At 32.7% G+C, this 27,626-nt stretch overlaps 1 protein-coding gene across 2 annotated transcripts in view; it reads right to left on the reverse strand.

Annotated features, from left to right (window-relative positions):
* Nucleotides 1–20,776, reverse strand: part of LOC131675485 (small ribosomal subunit protein uS7) — a 67,075-nt gene extending 46,299 nt beyond the window's left edge. The window contains exons 1-2 of one of the 2 annotated variants that reach the window (XM_058954481.1): nt 20,588–20,715; nt 15,253–15,619 (exon numbers count right to left, since the gene is read on the reverse strand). In XM_058954481.1, coding sequence (XP_058810464.1) covers nt 15,253–15,612 — 360 coding nt within the window. In that variant the 5' untranslated portion in view covers nt 15,613–15,619; nt 20,588–20,715. Of the gene's footprint in view, nt 1–15,252; nt 15,620–20,587 lie in introns of both variants that reach the window. The other variant, XM_058954482.1, reaches the window with a different exon arrangement.
* Between the last annotated feature and the right edge of the window lie 6,850 nt (nt 20,777–27,626).

Genomic DNA, 27,626 nt, shown 5'->3' on the forward strand with positions numbered 1-27,626 from the left:
GATGATGTCGTTCCTAGTTACTATTCTATTAACTCTAATAATGTTGTTACTGTCTCTGCGAACTCTACTGCGAGATGTATTGACAACAGCGAGGTCATAAGCGAAAACAACACCTGTAATCTTGAGCCAAATACCGAGGAACGACTTGATAAAAGGTTTATTAACTTGTGCAATCAGAGTATTCCCAAACATGTGTGTGACATAATAAGATTAGGACAAGGATATAATTATTCGTGTAATCCGAACAAACGGACTATTTATGAGTTATTAAAAAGTATTGATACTTATGTCAAGTGTGGGAATTCTAGACAACGCGATAATGTTGTTGATAATGTTGAAAAATTACACGACACACACGTGCTCAGAATTACTCTCATTGATTGTGTGAATAAATTCACTAAAACGAAACAGAAACTCTCGTGTATTGATAGAATAATGGAGAAAAAGATTCAAGCTACGCGTGTGTTTATGAGAGAGAATCCGAACATCTTGTTTACAAAAGCCGACAAAGGCAACGTATCTCTCGCTATAGAACGCGAAGCATATAATGAAAAAGTGATGACTATATTATCCGACCAAAAACATTATGTCCAGTTATCAAAGAATCCTATTAGTAGTTTACAAAAATCCGTTGAAAATATAACAAAAAAATGGCTTAAGTATGGTGTACATGAACTTGATTCTTGTTTTGACATTTTGACTAAAAAAATTAGTAATACGAACTTAGCGCGAGCTTACGGTTTGGTTAAGATACACAAAAAGGAACTGCCAGTACGTATCATAGTGTCTACAATCAATTCTCCTACCTATTTTCTTGACAAAGCAATTTGCACCTTTTTTAATAAATATTTGCCGAGACCGCAATCGTCATTACGTAACACTGTTGATTTGCTTAATACTGTATCTACTCTTAAAATTCCCGACAATTATCAACTTTTATCCTTTGACGTCGTATCTCTGTTTACCAACATAAATTTAGACTTAGTTTTGTTAGGTATTAAACGTAAATGGAAGTATTTGCAGAATCATACGATGTTGTCTTTACAAGAGTTTCTTGACGGAATAATCTTTTTAATGAATTCAACGTTTTTCGCATTCGATGGCAAATTTTTCAAGCAGACTCTCGGTGCCCCGATGGGGGGTTGCTGTAGTCCGTGGTTTGGTGAATTGGCCCTTGAATGTTTGGAAACACATTGCTTAAATTTATTGACAAACTCGATTTTGTATTATAAACGTTATATCGATGATTGTATTTTGGTGGCAAAAACAGACGATATTGAAGATTGCCTCTCGATTTTTAACAACTACAACGACAATTTAAAGTTTACTATGGAGAGAGAAAAGGACAATAAGATTAGTTATCTTGAGGTAGAATTAACAAGAGAAAACAATAGTGTAATTTCTACATTTCGTGAGAAATTCAATGTCAAGATTTAGCTTTGTAATTAAACGTAAATATTTCGTGTAAGAGATAAAAAGCTTCTTCGCGTCAAGACTAATATTATCGTGGACGAAACGATAGATGGTGAGGTTGTTGACCTGATTGTTTTGAAGAAATTTGTTTGTTTTGAATTCAATTTGTTTTGAAATTGGTACCGTAAACCCACATACTCTGGCAGGTTTGTTAATTATTTCTCGCATCATACGACTAGTCAAAAGAGAGCAATAGTATATTGTTTCGTGGACAAAGCAATAAAATTGTCACACCCACGCTTTCACCATGATAATTTGAAATTGGTAAAATATTTTCTCCGTGAGAATGACTATCCTTCTAAGTTTATTGACAATAATATTAGAAAAAGACTTAGTATAATGAATTGTAACAATAGTATTAATAATAACAGTCAACTTACAAACCGTAATAAGGAAAGAGAGAAACTTATTGTATTACCATATATTAAAAATCTTAGCTGTAAGCTACAATCAATTTTGCAACGGGATAACTACAGAGTGATACATAAACCAGTCAATAGTTTTCATTGTTTTGTAAAATTGGGAAAAGACGCTATCAACAACAATGATATGAGTAACGTAGTGTACAAAATTAATTTTAAAAATTGTACTTCGTTATACGTGGGACAAACTAGCCGACAATTGCAACAACGTATTAACGAACATAAGCGCAGCGTTATTAATAAGGACACTACGTCGGCCTTAGCCGAACATGCAAATAATACAGGACACAAAATTAACTTTGATAAAGTACGAGTTCTCGATTGTGAACAGTACTTAGGTCGTCGTCTTTTTTCGGAAATGCTACATATTTATGATACGAGGGATAACATGAATAGACAGACTGATACGATCAAGTTAAAAAGTTGCTATAAGACAATTGTTGACAGTATCTGCCGCCCACTACCTAGCATTAACACTCTTCCACGTTATAACTTGCGCCGCTTGGGAACGAAGAGGTATTAGGAGTATTTTTATTGTGTGTATTAATTTGATGTTGACGTCGCGGTGATGTATACTGCAGGAGCAGTTGTCGAAGGTGTGTGCGAGCTTGACGGCCGTTCACCTCACTCCTTCCCTACCACTTTTAAATTTCCTCTCCTTCACTCCCTCATTTTATTTTTGCCTCTGTCTTTTTCTTCCCCTCAGAATTTCGATATAGGTGCCCCCTGCGTCCGCTGAATTTTCTTTTTGTTCGTTCATTGAACGGTGAGACTAACGGCCAGGGGTTGTCTTCCTTGTACATCCCCTTGTATATCTCTTTGCGATGTCAGCACACGTTAAATTAAAAACGGTTTTCTTAGTAAGGTGTTTGTTGTTACCGCAACTTTCACCTCTCACTCTCTGCAAATTTTGGATTATGATCGTGCAAGCGTACTGTATTTAATTTTAATTGGTAAGATATCATGTTTTTATTTTGTTGTAAAATTTCAATTATGTATGTGTGATGTATTTTGTGAGTTATTTGTATGTTTGTTGCTTTACAGCCTTGATAAGGGGTGTCAATAATACACCCGAAACGTTGGCAAATTAATTATTGCTAAATAACGTGACGCTCGAAAAAGATCCTTGAATGAAAAGAAAAGCTTTTGTTTTTCCGATTAATTCCTTCCTACAATTTTAATCATAGCACGAGCTGCTCGGTTGAGCATTTAAACATTGACATTCGTTTCTCATGTCTGATACTATTTGTTGTATGCGTATTTCATCTTTCATCATTTCATAGGATTTAGCATAAATGTTATTATCACGAATAATACTGTCTAAGATTCCCATTAATTCATAATCTATTAGAGGATTTTGTTGGATTCGATAATCTAAAGCTTCGCTTTGATCTATAAAAAAAAGTTGTCCATATAATGGATTTTCATCATCGCTTGGATGTAAAGCTGTGTTCATTTGATAATATATTTGTCCTTGAATTTGAAAACAGTGTGGACTGGGTCGACGCGTGTTAAAATGAATTAAATTAGCATTGAATGAAGCTTGGATTTATCCTTTATTCTACCCATATGGACCACACTGTTGGCATCATAACATGCATCGCGTTGATAATAATCGCAAAATCACGCGCTTAGATTACACTAGACATAGGTTAGCTATTAGGGGCGATGAGTTTAATCCTATTATAAAAGGGCGTAAACTATTTTAACAATGGGTAGTAGATAGTTATGTAAAAATTGAAAGAGATAGAATTGATTATTGTAAGAATCATCAAAAAGAAATACGGGCTGATACGTACAAAGGTTTACATGATCACATGAGGATTTGTGCAAATGATGTTCATGGTCAAGTAGGCAAGACTATTATTCTTCCTTCATCATTCAATGGATCACCGCGGCATATGCAACAATGTTATCAAGACGCTATGGCTATAGTAAATGAGACAGGAAAACCAGATATTTTTCTCACAATGACATGTAACCCTAATTGGCCAGAAATAACAGAAAATTTGTTTCCAGGACAACAAACTGCCGATAGACCAGATTTAGTAACAAGAGTTTTCGATTTGAAAAAAGATCGTTTACTAGATGTTGTAATTAAACAAAGTTTATTCGGAAAAGTTGTATCTTACGTTTATGTAATTGAATTCCAGAAACGAGGATTGCCGCATATGCATTTACTAATTACATTAGAGCAAGGGTACAAAATTACTACGCCTGATATAGTTAATAAATTTATATCAGCTGAAATACCAATAAATTACAGCGATTCCCGTTTATACGATATAGTCATGAGAAATATGATTCATGGACCATGTGGCGACTGGTGCATGAAAGAGAAAAAGTGCTCAAAACATTTTCCTAAAGAATTTTATCAAAATACTACTATGGATGAAAATGGTTATCCACATTATCAATGTAATGGACATACAGTAGATAATAGGTGGGTAGTTCCATATTGTGCTAAATTACTTCTAATTTTTGATTGTCATATTAACGTGGAAATTGTTTCAAGTATTACATCTGTTAAATATTTATATAAATATGTCTATAAAGGACACGATGCTACTACAGTTGTGATTGGACAAACGGAAAACGGTACCACTATTGATCACGATGAATGTCATAATTTCATTGAAACACGTTATGTTGGTCCAGTGGAAGCATGTTACAGAATTTTCAGTAAAAAATTGCAAGATAAGAGTCACGTCGTTACAAGATTATCGGTACATTTATCTAATGAACAAGCAGTAATTATTGCACAGGATGAAAATGAAACGTCTTTATTAGCAACTTTAAATAATTCGAGCAGTATGTTACTTGATTATTTTAAGTTGAATGCAACTAACGAGACAGCAAGGCAAATTACTATACTGAAATTCCTAAACATTTTACCTACAAAAAAATTAAAGTCGATGATCAAATGGTTTCTTCATGGGCAACTCGAAAAAAACATCTCAATTGTATAGGCCGAATGTATTCAATAAGTCCAACTCAAATTGAATTATTTCATTTGAGATTATTATTACTTCATGTCAAAGGGGCTACGAGTTACGATGACTTAAAAATAATAGATAATGTATTACATCATTCTTTCACAGCAGCATGTCTAGGATTAGGAATTATAGAAGATGACGATGAATGGAACAAAGCTATGAGGGAAGCTAGCCTTTGGATGATGCCTAGACGCCTCAGACATTTATTTGTTGTTATACTGATTCATTGTCAACCAATTTAACCAGAGAAATTATGGGAATCCTTTAAAGACTCTATGTCTGAAGATTTTTCGCGTAATAACGAATCTAATATCAGTTATCAAATGGCTTATTCTGACATAAATAATATGTTAATTAAAGAAGGAAAAAGTTTAGCTGACTTTCCGACAATGGATCAAAGTATTATGACATGCATAGTTGATACTACGAATAACTTTGACGGAACACAACTATTACGAATTGGAAATGAACAATATGAAAAATTGAATGTAGAACAAAAAGAAATAGTTGATAACATTATTGAAGCATCACGTTCTCATAATTATACTGGCTTAACTTGCTTCTACATTGATGGACCAGAAGGATCTGGCAAAACTTTCGTTTACACTTCCATATATAATCTTCTTATGTCAGAGAATATCAAATGCTCCACAATGGCATACACCGGCATTGCTGCAACATTGCTGCCTAATGGAAAAACGGTACATAAGACATTCGGGTTACAAGTTCCGATGTTTAATGATTCCTCTTCAAATATTAAAATACAATCAACTGAAGGTATGCTTTTAAAAAATACTAAAGTATTTATTTGGGATGAAGCACCAATGGCGCCAAGATACGCTTTAGAAATAGCGAACAGAACCTTAAAACATATCATGAACAATGATCTACCATTCAGTGGGAAAATAATGGTTTTAGGGGGTGATTTTAGACAATTACTTCCTATTACAGTTAATAGGACGCGTAACGAAATATTAAATTTGTCTATAAAAAATTCTCAGTTGTGGTCATTTTTTTCTATATATAAGTTGAATACTAACATGAGAGTTTTACCACATGAAATTAAATTTGCTAAATATTTATTGCATGTTGGTGATGGAACATTAAATGAACAAGATGATAATTTACAACTTCCACAACACTGTATACTACCTGCAAATGAATGCATCGTTCAACACATTTTTGGTGAGTTGATAAAAGACAAAAAATTTGATGATATTAGTAATTGTGCTATCCTATCTGCCAGAAATGTTGATGTGGATGATATGAATAATAAAATTACTGATTTATTAGATAAAATGACTGAACACATATACACGAGCATAGACAGTATAGACAATTGTGACAATGGTGAAATGGGAGATGTTCTTTTTCCTGAGTACCTTAATTCATTAAACCCACCTAACTTTCCTCCTCATAAATTACGTTTGAGAAAATTTTGTATAGTTATGTTAATCAGGAATATTAGTCTCAGTGAAGGATTGTGTAATGGAACACGGTTGCAAATAATTGATTTTTCTAATCATTTATTAAAATGTAAAATATTGACGGGAGATAAACGGAATAATATAGTTTTTATTAATCGGATTACATTGTATTGTGAAAATCTATATCCCTTCACTTTTAAAAGGCGCCAATTTCCAATAAGATTGGCTTTTGCTATGACGATAAATAAAGCACAAGGACAAACTTTCGACAAAATTGGTATCGATCTTCGAAGAGATGTTTTTAATCACGGTCAACTTTATGTAGCAATGTCTCGAGTAAGATCATGGAATTTATTGAAAATATATCTAGGAAATCAAAGGCAAACTGCAGTTGTCAAAAATTATGTTTATACAGAATTATATCATTGAGATTGATTCAATTCATTCAAAAATTTTATGTTTTATTCTCATATATATATATATATATATATATATATATATATATATATATATATATATATATATATATTCTCAGAAAAACTTTCGTAAAGTGCATGGTTTTTGGTAAACAAAATATTTGTTTAGCAAACTTTAACATTTTTTTTCTCGAAAAGTATACTCTTTAGGAACATTTTTCTGAGAATAGAAATGTCTTAAAAACAAACAAAGAACGCTCTCAAATTATTTCAAAATTTTCCGACATAATTTTTAAATTTTCAATTCAGAGACTTTTCCGAAATCCCAAAATTTTCTCGGATGATTCTGAAAAAATTTGAGAGTATTTTATAACTAATTCTAAGACATTTTTGTTTTTTAAAAATTTTCATGAAAATCTATAGTATTCGAGAAAAAAATTTGTAAAGTTTTAGATAAATATTTTCACTTCGGCCGCCATTTTGTTTATACGAAAAATTTTCATATCCGGAGAACCATAGTAACTTGTAGTTAAAACCTCGAGGCCGCGATCTATAAGGGTTTTAGGCATTAAAAAAAATGCTTAGGGAACGAAAAGTCGATTTAAAAAAAAAATTAAATCAGAAAATCATGTTTTTTTTATTTATTTTTGATTTTTGGACCGTAAAAGTTTTTCAGCGACAATTTTAACCAGCATCATTGGAAAGAGGACACTCGAAAACATAAGAAACAATGGTTCCTGAATTTTTTCCACGAGAATTCATGACATGAGAATAGTTCAAACTCAGGTCTCGAAAAACCGTCCTGTGAGCGTTAATGGGTTAAGAAATCCTTCCTTCAAGGTGCCAAAAACATGATTTTTAGATTATTTAAGGATATGGGATATCGCAAAACCATTTGATTTGTGAAAACAAATAATGCTTCCTGAAACTATCTCTCTTACCGTTGAGGATGCTTTTTTCTGCTGTGTTGTAATTCGACAACTCAACACTATTCGCATTTTACGCCTTGCATTCCACTGTTGCTTTATGCTTATATAACATAAATTTATTTCTTACGTCAACAGCAATAATATGCAAATGCTGAACACTAGACAGGTCAACCTTAGAGCACAATACCCTGCAATCGCTAAGCCATAGATAGGTTATTTCAAGTGCATAGTAACGAAAAATTAGGGGAACGTTTTCATAAAAACTTTTGCCATAAAGAATAATATTACGATGGATAATCGGATGAAAATACAATGGTAGATTATTGTTGGTTTGTAGAGAGAAAATAATAATCTTAAGAGCTGAAACAGAAATCTAACGATTTTTTGAGGTGAAACGGTTTTTGTTTGTAATTTTTGATCTAATCTACACTACCGTCCACAATTATTTACCCACCCAGTGAAAAATACATAAAATTAAAAGTTTTGTTACTAAGAAAGTATTCATTCTATAGAAGCCTCCGGGATCTTATTTTGTAGGTTCTGGCGAGTAGTTTGAGGTACATTTCTTATCGAATCGATTAATAATTTTTTTTTCATGTTTTAACAATACATAAAGGTAAGTAAAAAATTAAAAATTTTTTGCCCACTTTTAAGTCCGAACATTTTTACGGGAAAAATTTCTACGATAAATTTAATAGGAGGATTTGGAAGCTTGTTTAAAGTGATTTCAAATGCAAGGTAGCAGGATGTTTTTTAATGATTAGCTTAAAAGTTACAGACGTTTGAAAGAAAAAAAAACAGTTTTTTACGAGAATTATTATTTTGGTATCATCTACTCGTACGGAAAAATTTTACTTGGAAAAAATGTGTAATTTGTAGCATAGAATGAACTTAAATTTTCTCAGATTTATTTCGGAAATTTTTTTTTCCAACATTTTGGAGTCGATTATTGTACGAATGTGGTATTCCGTGAATGAGAAAATCGTTATTTTTATTTTCTACGATTTTTCAGTTCTCTGAAGCTGAAATCAATCTAGGAATTTTCATAAATACAGCAAAAAAACTGTCACAAAAGGTTTTTATCATCTATAAATTACAAAGTAGAAGTAATGTGGCTAAATGTAAAATTTGGCTGAGATTGAAATGGGTCAAAGAGCATAAGGATTGGATTGTGAATGACTGGAGGAAAGTATTGTGGAGTGACGAATCGAAATTTAAAGTTATTGGTTCGAAAAGAAAAGTTTATGTTAGAAGGCCCAAGGATGAGAGTCATTTTCGGGAGTGCATCGTACCTTCTTTCTAACACGGTGGAGGATCTGTGATGGTTTGGGGATGTTTTAAAGGATCCAGAGTAGGGGATTGCATCCGAAAGAATATTAAATAAAGAAAAATACAAATGTATACGTCAAAGCAACGTAGTGTCTTCTGGAAGACGCCTGCTCAGTCCTAACTTTATTTTCCAACAAGACAATTATCCGAATATTTGTAATACACACACGAATATTTTTACATACCTCGAATATTTGTAAAAATTATTTAGAGAGCTTGCAGAACCGGGATATACTACAAGTCATGTCATGATCTCCTCAATCACCTGATCTGAATCCTATTGAATAATTATAGGAAGAACTCGATCGAGCAGTATGGAAAATTTACCCTACGTCTAGAGAAAATTTATGGACGATACTGCAAAAAGAATGGAAAAAGATTCTAGTTTCCACCTTGCTCACTCAAAAAACTAGTGAAACGGCGGAAAAATTGCCGGAAAACGACACACAAACACACTTCACTGACGCGATGACTTTGATTTCTCTTCCCGAGAGCTGACAAGTACTACTAGCCAGAGAATAACGCCGACCTGGGGCAGTAACATCACTAAAAATATCTAGTTCGATTATTTAATACCAACACTACCGGTAGTGAGCAAAAGTAACTGTTGTTTAAAACTATAGCGCCGAACGTACCACATTTAATGTAACGCCTATCTAACCTTATACATTATTGAAGTCTATAAGATGGCAAATGATAGAGAATTGATAGACTTTCAACTACAATTAGTGGAATTAGGCCTTAATTTTATGGAAGTACTTGAATATATGAGAAGAAGAAGCAAATATATATAAATGATATGTATTAATCATCCCAAAAGCTTTTTTTACATTAGCATACTCATCAATAAGCAATATTCATGAGAATTTGAAAAGTAAATTGTACACCTGACATTTGAACATTAAATGTGGTACGTTCGGCGCTACAGTTTTAAACAACAGTTACTTTTGCTCACTACCGGTAGTGTTGGTACTAAATAATCGAACTAGATATTTTTAGTGATGTTACTAGAGTTGCGATTCGCGTCCGTATCCGTCCGCATTCATACGTAGCTATGGGACCGGGGTCTAAATACCATCTTTCAAGTGATATACTCAGAAAGCCGCAATTTAAACCTAAAATAGCCGCCATATTGGATTTTTCAAATTCTGATACCGAATTCGTGATAAGGGCTTTCAAAAGCCTTTTTATACAAATTTTCATGTAATTATCTTAAAAACTGTCCAAGACCGAATTTATTCGAAAAAACTGAAAATTTTCTGTCTTTGATTGTTTATAAAGATTGAATAAATAAATTTTCATATTTTGAACCAAAGCATTACGAAGTCTAAGTACTAATGATGGTATAGAAATTTATTGGAGAGTGATTAAACTCAAATACCTGGTTCTGGTTTTGTATCGTGAAAAGCTGAACAGTTACACTCACTTCAACATGAAATGAACATATTTCAAACATAAAAAATTTGTAATTCCTAAAGGAAATGCTTGTAATCCCAATAGGTCAATCAATCAAGACATATTTAGGAGAAAACTTTTAGTAACAAACGAATACGATATTCTTTTTTATCGGTATGAATAAACAAAGATTGTTATGTTTCCAACTCCTAAATATTGTTCCTTTATTTTTTTAAAATTGATTAAAGGTTGCAAAAACATGATTTACGCGTCTAGAACGGAAATGTGCAGAGCAAAGCTCCAATACAGCAAGTTGTAGATAATTGAATTGAGGCCTGCAATGGCTCGGTCAGTAGTAGGCCAATCAATGAAACCAAAAATGAGGTAATTTGTGACATTAATACTATGTATCAGCAAACCGACTATGCAAAGTTGTTTATTACTATGCGTAGATGAAAACGTATATGTTTCCAACTCGCAACTTTCATTTAATAACTTTTTACAGCCGTTTGAAATTTGCAAAAACATGTTTTTTGCGTATAAAACCAAAACTATTGAAGTTAGGTATGTACCTCAATGGAATAAGTTATAGATAATAGAATTATCTATAAAATGAGCTATCGCTCATCTCAATCGAGTAACTAATAATCAATATAATTGCAAAAAATATCAAAATTGATCAAAAAAGGTAACATTTAAAAAATTCATATCTCCACATAGAGTGATGTTGAAAGAATTAGCTTATGATATTTTGTAGATTGCATTGTCTTCTTCATGTATGCTAAATCTGAGCTATATATAATTATTAGTTTCGGCACTACAGTAATGACAATTAAACCTTTTTTTTTTTAATACATCTTGCATAATGCCCTGTGGCTCAGCCGTTAGAGTTATACATTATTTGAAAAAAGTTTTTTAAAGCTCAATAATCAAACTACAACTTTGTCATTTGAACTTTTGCTCTAAAATCAGTTTAAAAGGGTGAAATTTGTCGTTGAATATCGGGCAAAATGCGCCCGAGCGTCAAAGAAAGCGAGTGGTGGGAGATACAGATCCCGCGGAGGGGAAGTATATATAGTAATAGAAAAGCCAGGCGCTCGGCGTTTGACTTCAATATTACTTATTTTGATATTATTTACGCTATTTTATTGAAATTAACAGTTTGAGATATTATTTATAATATTTATAAAAATAACCGTTACGTTTTAAGAACACTTATAATGTGATAAATACAAATATATAATTACCAAAAATGAACATGTATTTTGTTTAAATGTTAATGAAATTACTACATTTTTTATGGGGATAAATATATTATAAATAAATATAAATTACTATTTGCCTAAATTATAATAAAATATATACATATATTTATATGTTTCGTATTATTTATTTAACAAATATCGAATACGTACTTAATTAACTTGAAAAATAAAAAAAATTTCAGTAAAATAGCGTAAATAATATCAAAATAAGTAATATTGAAGTCAAACGCCGAGCGCCTGGCTTTTCTATTACTATATATACTTCCCCTCCGCGGGATCTGTATCTCCCACCACTCGCTTTCTTTGACGCTCGGGCGCATTTTGCCCGATATTCAACGACAAATTTCACCCTTTTAAACTGATTTTAGAGCAAAAGTTCAAATGACAAAGTTGTAGTTTGATTATTGAGCTTTAAAAAACTTTTTTCAAATAATGTATAACGCTAACGGCTGAGCCACAGGGCATTATGCAAGATGTACTAAAAAAAAAAGGTTTAATTGTCATTACTGTAGTGCCGAAACTAATAATTATATATAGCTCAGATTTAGCATACATGAAGAAAACAATGCAATCTACAAAATATCATAAGCTAATTCTTTCAACATCACTCTATGTGGAGATATGAATTATTGAAATGTTACCTTTTTTGATCAATTTTGATGTTTTTTGCAATTATATTGATTATTAGTTACTCGATTGAGATAAGCGATAGCTTATTTTATAGATAATTCTATTATCTATAACTTATTCCATTGAGGTACATACCTAACTTCAATAGTTTTGGTTTTATACGCGAAAAACATGTTTTTGCAAATTTCAAACGGCTGTAAAAAGTTATTAAATGAAAGTTGCGATTTGGAAACATATACGTTTTCATCTACGCATAGTATTAAACAACTTTGCATAGTCGGTTTGCTGATAGTATTAATGTCACGAAAAAATCTTCATTGATTGGCCTATAGGGCGACGAACTCGCACCCGGTAGGCCCGGGTTCGATTCCCAGTCCCTGCTGATTGATACAAGCACCACTGAAAAAAGTTTCATGTGCTTTGTTCTCAAATACATTGCAAGCCTCCGTCGCTGATTAGCACTGATAGATCATAAATAGAGCGACGTTAAACAAAATAAAAAAAAAAAAAAAAAAAGATAATTAAATTACCTTTCGAATGAGACGTCGGTCTAGTTGATCGGTCCATATCGAGATAAAAAAATCCAAAAACTAAAAAATTGCTGAAAAAAGGGTGGTTTTCGAAAAATCATTACGGGGTAAGTTACAGCGTTGAAGAGCTGTAATTTTGATATCTTGTAGTTTATATCATATATTTTATTAGTGTACAATATGAGCGCTAATGGATCATAACTTTAAGAGTTATGGAAATTTGTAAATAGCCTTGTTTTTTTCAAGCTACTTGCAAAATCCAATCTTGCTCAGCCGATACACTTATTTTAAATTTTAAAATAGCTTTGAAAAGGAAATTTCATGAACTACAAATTCCCCATTCACACCTATTCCTATTTTGTATTTAAATAGGTTTAAATTGAAAAATGTGTCGCGAAAAATCAGTCCGCATGTGAAAATAAGAGCGGAGTGGGGAAACTAGCAAGCAAAGAGAAGTACGATGTATGTAGTAATACTGAAGCGCGGCACGCTCGGTATTAATCTTTGCTAATTATTTTCTCTGCACCTATTAATGCTATTTGAATTTTTTTTTAATTTAGGGTATTTTTATCTTGGCTACCTGAATTTCCGATCAAATTTATAATGTTTCATATTTCCATATACATCGTACTCCTCTTTCCATGCTAGTTCTCCCACTCCGCACTAGTTCTCTCTCGCGCACGATTGGTTTTTCGTGATACATTTTTCAAATTTAAACCTATTTAAGCACAAATAGGTCATAGGTGTGAATGGATAATTTGTAGTTCATGAAATTTCATTTTCAAAGCTGTTTTAAAATTTAAAATAAGTGCTTCGGCTGAGCAAGAGTAGATTTTGCAAGATAGCTTGAAAAAAACAAATCTATTTACAAGTCTATTGAAATAGAAGCATAGGAATAGTTAGGAATATAGAGCAGCTTGACCTTGAGCAGACAGATTAACATAGGAGCATAACAACAGTTAGAAATGTAGCATAGCTTCACTTAGAGCAGCTAATTTGAAAATAGAAGCACCGTAATAGTTGGAAACATAAAGTAGTTTAACTTTGGGCAGATATTGGATTTTGGTTTTAGCAAATAAATGGACTTTTCTAGATAATTAGAATTCTTTTCTTTTGAATCATAACCTGTAATGTACCTCTCCCTCGTAGCAATCGCGATTAAGCTGAGTGGAGCAGGTTAACGCGCATCGATATGACGACGACATCGCAATCGTGCGCCATCACACTCACGTTATAAATAACCGCTAAATACCCACCGGCGAGGAGACCTTGGAGGAGTCACTTCGACTACCCACTTCTGGGCAGGAGCCCGCTCACCGACACTCTTTGACTAGCCGACTACCCCCTTTCCTTCTTAATCTCGTTCGCTCAGTAGCCTTTTCGCGCTCCCCCCCCCCCCCCCCCCCCGATATTTACACGTGGCTGAATAGGCCAGGACGAATCGATAAGACAGCTGTTCAGGAACTCGGCAGGAGCCCTCAGCAGCAGCAACAGTAACAGCAACGGCAGTCCCATAGCTAGCCCCCCTTCTCCACCTTTCCTCGTGCGGGCGAGCACTCGACCCAGTCAACCTGCAGCGCTACTTGCCCTCCTAACGCGAGGATGGTAGCTGGTGCCCAATACCCACACACACTTACAAATAAAAAAGCTGCAATCCAACGTTGACTGATCCCCCCCTCCTTGTGAGCGCACACCGCCAGTGGTGTCGATAGCGCATGAAGCCGAGGAAATCCCTACAATTATTTTCTCACCCCCTCCCCCCCGTTACAGCACATTCAAATATGATAAATTTGGATTTTCGCAAATATCGTTTAAACAGAGGAAAGTTTCGCTGAAACATAACAGTAGTAAACCTAGCAAGGTACAAAATTAGTGGGTTAAGGATCTTGGGTGTAGTCGTAAAGGCACATTGCTTAGCAAAGTAGAGGGTTTATTAGTTAAGGTACTTGGGACATTATTTTATTTTTTAACGAAGATTATTTTCAAGCGAAACTTTCCTCTGTTTAAACGACATTGCGAAAATTTATCATACTTCATTGTGTCACATCTATGTCGGAAAAATAATATTGAAAAAATGAGGAGTACATTTTAAAGGGCAAGAGTTCCTCTTTAAAATACCATTGTCAAATTTGCAGAAAAATATTTGGTTAAAAAATTATAGGAGTTGAAAAACAGCAAAAAATGTGTTTTTGACATTTCGAGCTTAGGACATCTCGAAAACTGAGGATAATGAAGCATTTCTAAGCTCGAATTCGGATTCAGCGTCTCAAATTTCTTCAGGTACACCTGGTCCGGTCTACGGCTATGAAAATGCGTTGGTCTATCTAATCTATTAAGGCTCATTGTGTACTTTTTCAATGAATAAGCTAATTAACTAATATTAGTGTAAGTGAATAAATCAAAAGCTATTGATATTTAATTTTTATAACTTAAGACATACCTGTAGTGGATTTTCACCGGTAAGTAAATGAATGATTTCAAAAGCATGCTTCACTATTCTAACAGCCATCAATTTTTTTCCATTATTTCTTCCATGCATCATAAGAGAATTTGTCAGACGTTCTACTATAGGACACTGAGCTTTACGAAACCGCTTAGCTGCATAACGACCCGCGGAATGAGGTAGGTATTTAGCATTTTTTTCTTTAACAGCAATATAATCTTGAAGAGACATATCATTAATATGAACGTCTTCACAATTCCACCGACCAAAGAGTTTGATTTCTGGCAACTCCGTAGATAACCCGATTGCTAGGGCATCATTGGTAGGCAACTCCTCGTACTTTTCTACGTCAGTCATTGTTTATCTGTAAATAATACAATTAAATTTCAAATGTTATTACTTATTCGTCCCTACAGATATTGAGGTATACTTTTTAATTTGAATTTTAGTCTATTCCTAATGTTTTTAATGTAAAAACTAATCGATACTGAACGGTATACGGTATTTGCTAAGAAAAGATTTGTGAATTTGTAACGTACAGAATAAATATATTACACAGATTACCACAACTTCGTTGTATTAGTCCATTAAATTATAACTCAAGGTAGATATGAGAGCATCGAGCTATTTTACTGATTGAATCGCTTATAAATATCATAGTAATTACAGTATTATATATATTGGAGACCTCGTATTTCCTTATGCGTTTTGCATAGTAAATATTTAAAGGTAAAAAATACAAAAAATGGCCTTTTCTGTAAAACATTTCCTTTGATTCGCAAAACATCACACTAATGATAAATATGCACAAAAATACAGTTATTGAGTTAAAAACTTACAATAAAATATTGTGATTCAAAAATATACAATTTACATCGGCCGTAGTGACACATTAAATAAAATAAATAACAATTGGAAAACAACTTTTTTGTACTCGGAATTTCAATTGATATTATTAACGGTGATCACCCATAAATATTCTTGGAAACTACAATCTTTCGTAAAAAGTCGAATGAAATAAAAATCAGTTCAATAAGAACTTTTTGCAATAATATATAGGTTAGAAAAAGGTGTTACCGCTTGCTGAAATTTTTGTTGTGGGCTGTGAGACTTCAACTAATATTTTAGAACAAATTCCCTTAGTCGTAAATTAAATTTTTTTTTTGTTTAAATTGCAGTTTTCGATTATAAACTCTTAACAAGTACCGGGAAAAAAATCGACGTCACTTTTCTTAACGATTCGGACTGTGGACAAAACGAAACAGTTAATTTGTTGTCAACCGTCTGTATAGATTGAAATTAACATTAGAGCTTGCGGCTTCAAAGTTCATAATCTTTACGTAATAAGAATTACATTGAGGTATATGGAAAATCTCTATGATCAAATATTGAACAGTAGTTATTAAATAAACAATTGGCCTTTTTGTGTTAATAACCTTTTATCTAATTAACATGTATTAACGTGCGACACATGTTTTTGTAGGTCTTGCCGAGACGAACAAAAAACCATTGGAGCATTTTTCGATTTAACTGTTAGAAAAAAAGATATTACGCGAAAACACGAAAATAGATCAAAATTTTTTTCAAACGGCTAGTTAACAATGTTCTGCACCGATTTCAGACTTTGGATGAAGATATGTTGTTACACTCATTATCAGCTATCCACAGTAAAAATTTCGTGCTTTCCGGAAAAAAGTACACGAAACGGGTTTTTCGGGTTCTATTGCCTGGACTATAATCCGCTTTCCGGCATCGGAGCTCCGGTGGTGTGCGTAGCTTAGCGCAACGATAACAAAACTGAATTGGCTAGTTTACAATCGTTTTATACTGTGCATCAAATTATCCCTACTACTAATTAACGAAATTTAAAGTTTTTCAAAATAAATGCAAGGTACACAAAGCATTTCATTAGTATTGGGTTAATCGTTATTTGTTATTAATGTATCATATGATAAGACTAGTTATAATTGCATTTAATTTTGCACAAGTTGATATGCTTTATAACGATTTCTTCAGTAAATAGCAATTTTTTTTAGATTATATGGTGCAATAAGAATAATAATCACATAAGTATTAAAAACATTGTTATGTATGAATGCAGAACGTAAGTAAGCAAGAGCGTAAAAGTGTAAGTGGAGATCATTACATTAAGAGCGCGTTCTTCACTAATTGCAAGAACTTATTATATAATCTATAAAATAACTTTTTGTTCTCATGTTCATACTTCATAATTTGGAGAGCCAAATCCACTGGTAATACTAATGATAATATTACTGGTAATGCTACTGGTAATATTACTGGTGATACTACTGGTAAAACTAATATATCATTAATATTTTCTTGCTCTCAATTAAATTTCCAATATAAAATTAAAACTTATAAAACATATAAACTTATAAAATAAGATGGACTGTGTAATGAAGTCATTTTATTCGTAATTAAATTGGCTGAAAGCTTTTAACATGAAGTACTACTAAGGTGAACTGGCAGTTCATTATGGCACATCAAACTGAAGTCCTAGAAGACCTAAGCAAATTTTTTACATGTACGTTGTTCAAGTTAGTTCAAGCTACAACAGAATTATTCTTAATTTACAATTTCTGGGGGTTTATGCAAAAGAAAAAGTTAGAGAAGTAAATTACAAGCATTAAATTGGTTTTTCATTAACTGTACTGGCCTTTTGCAGTCTTCAAACAGTATATTGAAGGAAAACCTTGAAACCAAGTTTTCATTCATTTTGTCTAAAACAATGAGACACAAATTTATAATGAGTCAAAAAACCTCTAAATTTATATATATCTTACATACACTTTAAAAAATTTGTTTGCATAATTCAATTACCATATTCTACCAACTACTTACAACATAATATATTAGTACAAAAACTGACATACTTAGCAAATTGGTACTAATTGATAGCTCAAGGCCTATTTTTTTATTTATTATCAATTGATTGAATAAATAGAAAATATCACTAAGACAAGAGAAATTGAGACTGATGTTAATGAATATAGACATACTTAAAACAATAAAATAATTTATAGGTATTAAAGAATGAATACCACCCACATTCATTTAACAGTTTAACCTCTACACAATACGATAAAATATTTTTAATGCTCTTCTCCAATTAAATTTATTGCCTCGACATATAAATTTATTAAATAGTTTTGTTATGAAGTTTAGTGTCTAATAAATAACATCAATAAATTAAAATTGTCACTGCTGAAAGATTGAAAAATAACAGCTATGTTGATTATTGGAAATAAAAATGTTACCAATTTATTTTGATAAAAGTACTGTACTATATTACCAGAAACTAATTTTTATTTATATGATGTATCTATTGATATATAGATATCCTACAAAAAGTTTGAAATGATAAATAAGTATGTTAATAAATAAATTGAATTAAATGATTAAGCACAATTGGTATTTTGATTCAATTAAATAAATAAATAAATAGAGGAGAATCTACTTGTTATTCTGCCAACTATCTAAATACAAAATATATGAAAAGCTGTTATATTATTAGATTTTGAATTGTTATTGAATCTGAGTGTTAACTAAATTGGATAATTATTTACAAATTAATATGAACGAATGTTGTTTTAAATTTCATCACAACATTTGGAGCTGAAAATTTTTTTTACAATAATTTAATTATTCAAACAAATAACATCTGAATCTTTTTGAACTAGTATGAGAGAATTTCATATGATTTCAAATTCTGGCCTATATTATAATTACTACTGCTTGTAAATAGTTTTGGAATTTAGAATTTTTATATTGCTAGTTGAAATTTAAGTTATAATATAAAACTTGAAATCAATATGTAATGTATAGCAAATAAAAAAATTATATGAAAATTTAGAAAAGAACATTGAGCATTATTGTTTTTCTGAACTTGATTTTTTGCAAAATAGTCTAAGATTAAAAGTAACTCAAAATATTCATTTTGTTCAATTCTGCTTTTATCTCATAAAATTTAAGGATAACCGTAATTTGAATGTTAAAAAATATATGAATATTTTAACATTGATATTTTGAAAAAATTATTTAGAATGAAAAATAAGTTTAATTTTAAAGTTTTGATAAGCTTCTTTTTAAATAAATAAAGATTTCTTATTACAACATAATAACTTAATACTTATTATATTAAAAAAATATTTTCTAAAAATAATACTACAACTAAATACTATTAACAATAATTTTTTCTATTTCAGCACAAATTTATAAATTATAAAAATCAATCTAATAAGAATATAACAATAATCTTCATACGTATGTCACACTCACTAAAATAAAATATTAAATCAAACTTTTTATACTAATTTCGATGGTAATTTAAAGGCTTAATATTTCAACCTACTGCTATATTAATTTATTACTATATTAATAAATTTATTAAAACTACCATAAGTAATAAAAAATCTAAATATTTAAAATTTCTATCATAAATAAATGTTGATACTATCAAAAATAATTATACTTTTTCTAGCAATTTTAGTTATCCTGTTAACTATATTGTCAATATCATTATCCTAATAAACATCAATAAGTAATGTATAAATAATAACATACGTAACTAAAAATGACATAAATAAAACACACACCCACACACACACACACATACACACACATACATACACACACACACACACACACACAGAAGAAAGCAGTCTAATTCATAAATATTTATGTTTAAACTATCATCCTATTGACTTAAAGTATATAATTTATAATGAAATAAGATGAGAATAATAAAATCGTATCAGTGATTATACATTGTACTTAAAAGCTTTGTATACCTTTATATACTTTGATATTATAACAAGCCTAATAGCGTATTTCTATTGTTTGATTCCTTTGCAATATTATTTGATAGTTGTATCATAGAAGATATAAGGAATAGGAAAAAATTGTCATAACATTTAATGTATTTATGCATAATAACTAATAGTTGAGTTATATTCAGGTAATATATTTCATTTTTTATAGCACAATTATCACATATCATGCATTTTTAATAAAACACACTAGCAAAGACATTTTATATTAATGTAGATAAAATTTATAATGACAACTACGTAAATATTTTTCATTTCACTTGAATCAAAATCAAATATTTACCTACGAATTAATTACATGTAAAAGAAAAATGTCATTAAATGATTGACTTTGAAGACATATATATGTAGTTCTTTAAAAAAACCGTTTAGAACTGTTCTTAAAACCTGGATATTTTAGTATCAATTAAAATTAATTCAACTTCATAGAAAAACGACTTCATGTACATTAATAAAGATCAGCTTGTAAATTAATCACTTACAATATTTATATTACTATATAAATAGTACAAAATGCAGATAAGAAAGAACTTCACAAATAAATAATTACTAGAAAACTACTTAATAATTTCAAAAATTAAATAAAATTTTACCTTCAATTCTTATCCACGTGTTTTAACGTACGATCAAGCACGCAAAAAGAACGATATGACGTTGTCAATCAGTACTCGATATTAGAATATCGAAATTGGACACTCGAAAATTTCTAGCTCCATTAATTAGCAGCTAAAATTGTTAAAAAATTATAATAAAAATTGTTTTCGAAAAGATTTTCAATGCTCATTCCAAAAATATCACTCCTAAATGCTCATGTATATTTGTTAAAAAGATATTCAATAATTACATGGTTTCATAATGGAAATTTTTAAATCTTTTTTTCTCCTATTAAAATGACTTTTTTCTTAATTTTGAAAATACTATACAACTGCTCATAATTCTCTTGATTAAAAACTATTTTTGTTAAATAACTATTAAGGAAATAAATTCACCAAGAAAGAAATTATCACATATAATTTAATGCCTATAAAGGAAAAGGCGTCCATGCGCATGCGTAGAACTTATTGAATCTCAAAGTGTCTGTTTATTAAGGCGTGGCCGTTTGTTTTGATATTTTGAATTTGCGAAAATCCCGAAGTATGTGTACATCTTGATATGCCGAGAGCAAATTTATGGAAGAAATTAAAATTGTTAATAACAAGTCACCAAATATAATTTATTCTTACATTTTAATAAGTGGCCTTTGAACGCGTATAGTTCGAGTAAACCAGCATATCTGATAGTTAGGTTACGACAAATTTGTATATATGGACTGCGAATGATTAGTAATAATTATGTTTGTAGTGTTTTTAAATTAACACCATCAGGTGTAACAAGTTTTTTATTGAAACATATATCCGCACTACACCTAGGTAAGTAGAAAATCAATGATTTCATTTTTTATACATCATCATCTAACGTTAGCATAAATTTTATTTATTTATGTTTCAGGCATTTCATTGAACAAAGAATACATTGATTTGTCAAGATTCCTTCAAACATCAGCAAAGAGTGTGACATGTAATTAACAATTGTTTTGGATATACCAGGCTTTATAAATATTTAATAAAATTACTCAATAGATTAATTCATAAATTTACATATTTCCAACTAACAAGAAAATATCCTCAACTCGACCACACCGATTTTAATAATTTGTTAATATGTTGTATTACTTGACGAAATAAGAGACACGTATTTTTATTTTTATGCTGACATCTACCTTTAAAAAGAAAGTCATCTTTAAATCTCACCTATAAAATCGTTTTATTATAATCTCAGCATTTAACGAATAATTTTTAATAAAACTAAGTGGAGAATATTTGCTGTAAGCGTAGTTATGATCTTGTGATGTTCGTATAACCTTTTATTTACATTATAGTTTGTTCTCTCGTGGTCTGTCGCGTTAATGAGTAAGAATTTGTTTCGATTTTCAAAATGCTTCTAAATATTAACTTCGTAATAATAATTAAAATAATAAATAATATTGTCACGTCGATACGAAAGAAAAAGTACGTGACGAATTATAAGTTATGGTAACAAACCGGGTATCGATAATTCAGTTTTCTATTGTACCAACCCTCCCGGGAAGATTTGTAAATCTATCTAGCGGGATAGATTAGTCTAAGCACGTATCCATAATATTTCCGCGAATATTACTCACCGCATATTAAATTAATGAAAACACAGGAAGGGGCATATCAGCCTACGGTATAAAAAGGCTGGATTGGAATTCGCACACACAGTACGCAGTACACAGTTGACGATTCAGCAGTTTGGTAGTTTCGCAAAGTTATTTTTTAAGTCTAACTATCCGGCTACTTAGAACCGGGATTATACTCTGTTAAGTATTATAATTAACTTTAAACAATAAACCTTAAATCAAGCGCAAACACCTGAGACTGTTCGTAAAAAACCTCTTCTGAAATCCAATCCTAATAAGGTAAGAAACTATTTTATCTACTTAAAACGCCCTACGTATAATAAAGGCGCTATCCCTTTAACCAACCTCTGCTTAACTCCTGACTAAGATCCAACCTTTACCAACGCGACAATACTTGAATATATTATTACGTCTGGCTGTACCATCTCCTCGCCTAGACATAACAATTAGAGGCCCCTCATTTCTTGGTAATTAGGATCTTATCGCAAAATTACAATGGTCGAAACACCTTACGAACGAAAACTAATCAGACTCAAAATACTAACAAAAAAAATTAGCGAAATAGAACCAAACTTCACAACAAACAGGGAGCCTACGCTTACAGAATGTCTCACATATCTGCATCAAAGATTTCCACCCACTGAAACAAAGCAAATTACCCGAGTCAAAGAATTACAAAGATTAAAATATAGTTTACAAGACAACATTGATACAAGCCCATTAGACTTTCTATGTAAAGATGACTTAATATTTGACATCCTCATTGAAATGACTAGTAAAAATTTAAATGCAGCATTCCTCCTTAACGCTATTACGGATATAAATTTTGAAAAATTAAAATTAGATAAAACTGAAATTCCATTACTCGAGCTCATCGAAAATCAAACGAGTTACGAGACAGCAATTGAAAATTCAGACACGTACAACGCGCCCACTACAAACGTATCTATGACTAACACACCGTCCGCTTCCAAATCACCAGAAATGACTTATAATAAATCGGAAAAAGTTGATTTCACTCCAACTCGACACTTTGCCCCTACAAACAAAACTAATTTTGCAAGCAGCCCATTTACTATGTATTATACGCCGGGGACTTTCAGAACGGGACTAATGAATTCCACTCAAAACATAGTATCGCCAATAAAAAATTTTAGCTTGAAAGACGCTGTTAACTTCGTACCTAAGTTCGACGGATTTAACATACCCTTACACTTGTTTATCGACGGTTGTCGAGAGGCACGCAGCATAGTCCCGACAATCAATGAAAATGATCTCGCCAAGTTAATTAAAATTAAACTAAGCGGTGAAGCACTTAAAAGCGTGCAAGGAAAAACGTTTGATAATGTAGAACAATTGATTAAATTTTTAGACCTACTGGTCGGATCAGCAAAAACTTGTAATCAATTAACAGGCGAATTGGCAACTTTAAAACAAAAACGTGGTGAAAATGTAATCACATTTTCTAATAGAGTGAAAACAGTGGCTGACGAATTTTTTGAAGCAGCAGTAAGGGAAAATCGAAACTATGCTGGATTTAAAAACCAACTTGAAATAGACAAAGTAAAATTCTTCATCCGCGGTTTATACTGGGTCATCAAAGCACGTATGGGGGAAGCCGAAAATTTAGAATTAGCTACAACGAAAGCAATAGAAATTGAACGAGAATTCAACGTACAGGAACCTGAGGAAATAACCGAAACAGTAAAAGCGCTAATCCAACCTAAAATAGAGCCGGTTCGATTAATGAAAGCGGAAGATAATAGCATCTACCAAATTTGCAATAGACCAAAACACACAGCTAAAGACTGTTGGTATCGGATACCGCAGAATCAAAATCAAACTCGACCAACTACGCAACAGCAACGGCAACAGCCCAAACAGCAGCCGTGGGCGGAGCCTCGCGCGGCAGCTAAGAATAACACTAATCCCCGCTCCAGCCATCAGCCACTTTAAGCCGCCCAAAATCAAGTAAAAACAAGCGCCCCAGTCAATTTAAATTCGCAAGAAAAATTACAATAAATTAATTCCTCGATTTGCAATTACTGTAAAGAAACTGGACACTGGAAGAGTGATTGCGAAAAACGAAAACTCAGAAATCAAAAATTACAACAGGCGGAAAAAGACAGGGTTCCCAGACACTCGGCGCTGCCCGGGAGCTCCTGTAAATACAGCGCCTCAAACGTCGCACGCACAAAAAAGCATCCTTTTACATTTTAACAGTCAGTCACCAACAATTCAACTTGAAATAAAAACAACCAAACAAAAATTTAGCTTCATCGTAGACACCGGGGCAGCAGTCTCACTACTTAAAATTTCAAGCAAACCAGACGGTGTCTACGTAGATATCTTTGACAGATACGAACTACGGGGGATCTCGCAAGAAAGTATCTCGACATTAGGAAAAGTTTCATTAACCTTTTATAACTTTGTACTAGATTTTCACTTAGTACCGGAAAATTTTCCTATATTAGAAGACGGTGTAATAGGAAGCGAGTCATTAAAAAAATACAGAGCGTATATTGATTACGCCAAGAATCTCTTAAAAATTAATGACTTGTTTTTCCCAATTTTCACCGAAAGTAAGTCCTGTTACATTGGAGCTATTCCCGTAACAAAAAAAATTAACCAGGCACCCAGCAAAATACCTCTCGCAAACGAAGGACAGGCACAGCCCGGCAATAACTCCTTGCATTCGGTCGACGACCCTACTAGAAAGCTACTGCACCTAGCAGTCGAAACTCAGAGGACGAACGCACCTGTATCAAAACCCATGTAAAAAAAAATGGTCACGAGGCCATAAAACAAGGTGACATACTGACTCCTAAAGAGTATATACATCAGCCGTCTGAAAACAAAATCCGAGAAGCACTAAAAAAATCAGATTCCGACAAACTGTACAACCTGTCTGTTAACTACCTTTCCGAGAACTCAGTAAAAATAAACTCTGTATCTGTAACTTCTGGCATGCGCATGCAAACTCTGAAAAACGAATACGATTTACTCTACGCTTTAAACAAAGCATCGGAAATGATTAAAAAATCAGAAAAATAAGAATCAGATTACCCGTCAATACGAGAATTAACTAGCAGTATTATTAGTTGCCTAAATAATAAAGAATCTGAAATTAATAGCGATTGCTTATACTTGCTCAAAATACTAAATAGGTACTTCGATCCAATTATTAAATCACAAAGTAACTTACAAAAGCCAAATATAGTTAGTAACGCATTAAATGCATTGTTAACAGCTCGCTCGATTGTTAGGGGAAAAGTACCTAGAGCGCATTGCGCAGCACAGCTTGTTAACCCAGAAACGAATAATCGTGACGAAAGAGTCAAACAGTTACTTCAGTTGATTAAATTGGACCATATCAAACAAGATCAACGAACAAAAATTGAAGAAATCGTCGAAAATTACAGCGACAGATTTTTTGTTAAGGGCGACAAGCTCGGGGCCACGAGTATTATCGAACACGAGATCTATACTACCTCCGAAGTACCAATCAGACTACGACAGTTTAGGCACCCCCCCGCAGACCAGTAAATTTATAAATGAACAAATGCAGGAATTGCTAGAAAGAGGTATTATTGAAAAATCAACTAGCGCATATTGCGCACCAGTCTTTTGCGTGCCCAAAAAGAATACGGAAGATGGCAAACCGCAACCGCCGCGCATCGTATTTGACTATCGCGCGCTAAATAAAATTATCCCAGATTATAATTTCCCAGTCCCTCTATCTGTCGACTTATTTGAACGAATGGCCGGTGCGCAACTATTTTCATCATTTGATATGTATTCATCATATCATAAGATAAGTATTAAAAAGGAACACAGGCATAAAACGGCATTCCAATGCGAGTCAGGCCTGTATCAGTTTTGTCGCACCCCCTTTGGACTTAAAACTAGCGCACCAGTTTTTCTGTCACTAATAAATGTACTAGTATCAGATTTAAAAAATGTAGTAGCATTTTTCGATGATATTAGCGTATATTCTAAAACATTCGACGAACACTGCGAGAGCATCATCGAGTTAATGAAACGCCTTCGTGAAACTAATCTGGTCCCTCATCCGAAGAAATGCAAAATTCTACGCCCGGAAATCGAATACCTCGGTCATGTAATCTCGAAAGACGGACTACGCCCGTGCAACGATAAACTGCGCGCAGTAAAAGAATTCCCAGTCCCGCGCACGCCAAAGAACGTTAAACAATGGCTCGGCCTAGCAGAATACTATAGACGATTTATAGAAAATTTTGCGAAGATCGCAAAACCACTTACTATTCTATTAAAGAAACGCCAGCCGTTCGTTTGGGCGGAAGAGCAGCAAAAAGTTTTCGAGACACTACGCGATAAATTATGTGAACCTCCGGTGCTCAAACACCCGGATTTCAACAGAACATTTTTTCTTACCACTGACGCATCTAAAATCGGAATCGCAGGGTCGCTTTCCCAATTTGACGACCAAGAGCGAGAACACGCTGTAGCATACATTTCACGTACCCTCACTCCTGCTGAAAGTAATTACCCCGCTATCCGGCTCGAGCTATTAGCAATAGTATGGGGTATTTCGCAATTCAGACCTTATCTGTACGGCCGAAAATTCATCATCATTACTGACCATAGACCTTTGGTACATTTATATTCAATAAGTGACCCAAATTCACAAGCAACTCATCAGCGACTATTGTTACAAAATTTTAATTTCGAAGTCAGATATAAAAAAGGAGCGTCGAATGTCAATGTACTATAGATGCGCTCTCTCGAAATCCTATACAGGAAGTCGAACAGCTCAATAAGCATTTACAAGCAACTAGGCAAGATCCGGTTCAAGCATTGGTCTTGACAGCTCGACTAGATGATAATACAAAAAGGCCAGGAAATACGCACGCCATGACCACGCGATGCGCAAGGGGCCGACAACCAAGTGCAAAATACTTGGAAGCCGTCAAGTCCCTCCTGCCGCGTCAGAAAAAGAATCCGCCTCCTCAGGAAGTAGACACGTCAGTAACGGAAACTGACACGAATATTAATTACCCTACAGTTACTGAAAACACGTACTGCTTCGAAGGCAATAAAATTGGCACACAATATAATACGCATAATCAAGACTCTAAAAATAAATAGGACTCACAACCAAAACAGGAAATGACCTCTTTAAAAGACGTGATGCTTGAAGACTCAGCCAACTTCCCTACCGGACCCGTGAATTTACTCAATGAAAACATTATCTATTGTCGGGATGCACTATTTATGAGGCGAGACAATTACTTGTACTTCACTGACACATTTGGTACCCCCCTGGATGAAGGTGCACTGAG

The sequence above is a fragment of the Phymastichus coffea genome, unplaced genomic scaffold (genome assembly GCF_024137745.1).
Source record: "Phymastichus coffea isolate CEN01 unplaced genomic scaffold, Cenicafe_Pcof_1.1 PCOF00023, whole genome shotgun sequence".
Taxonomy (NCBI): Eukaryota; Metazoa; Arthropoda; class Insecta; order Hymenoptera; family Eulophidae; genus Phymastichus; species Phymastichus coffea.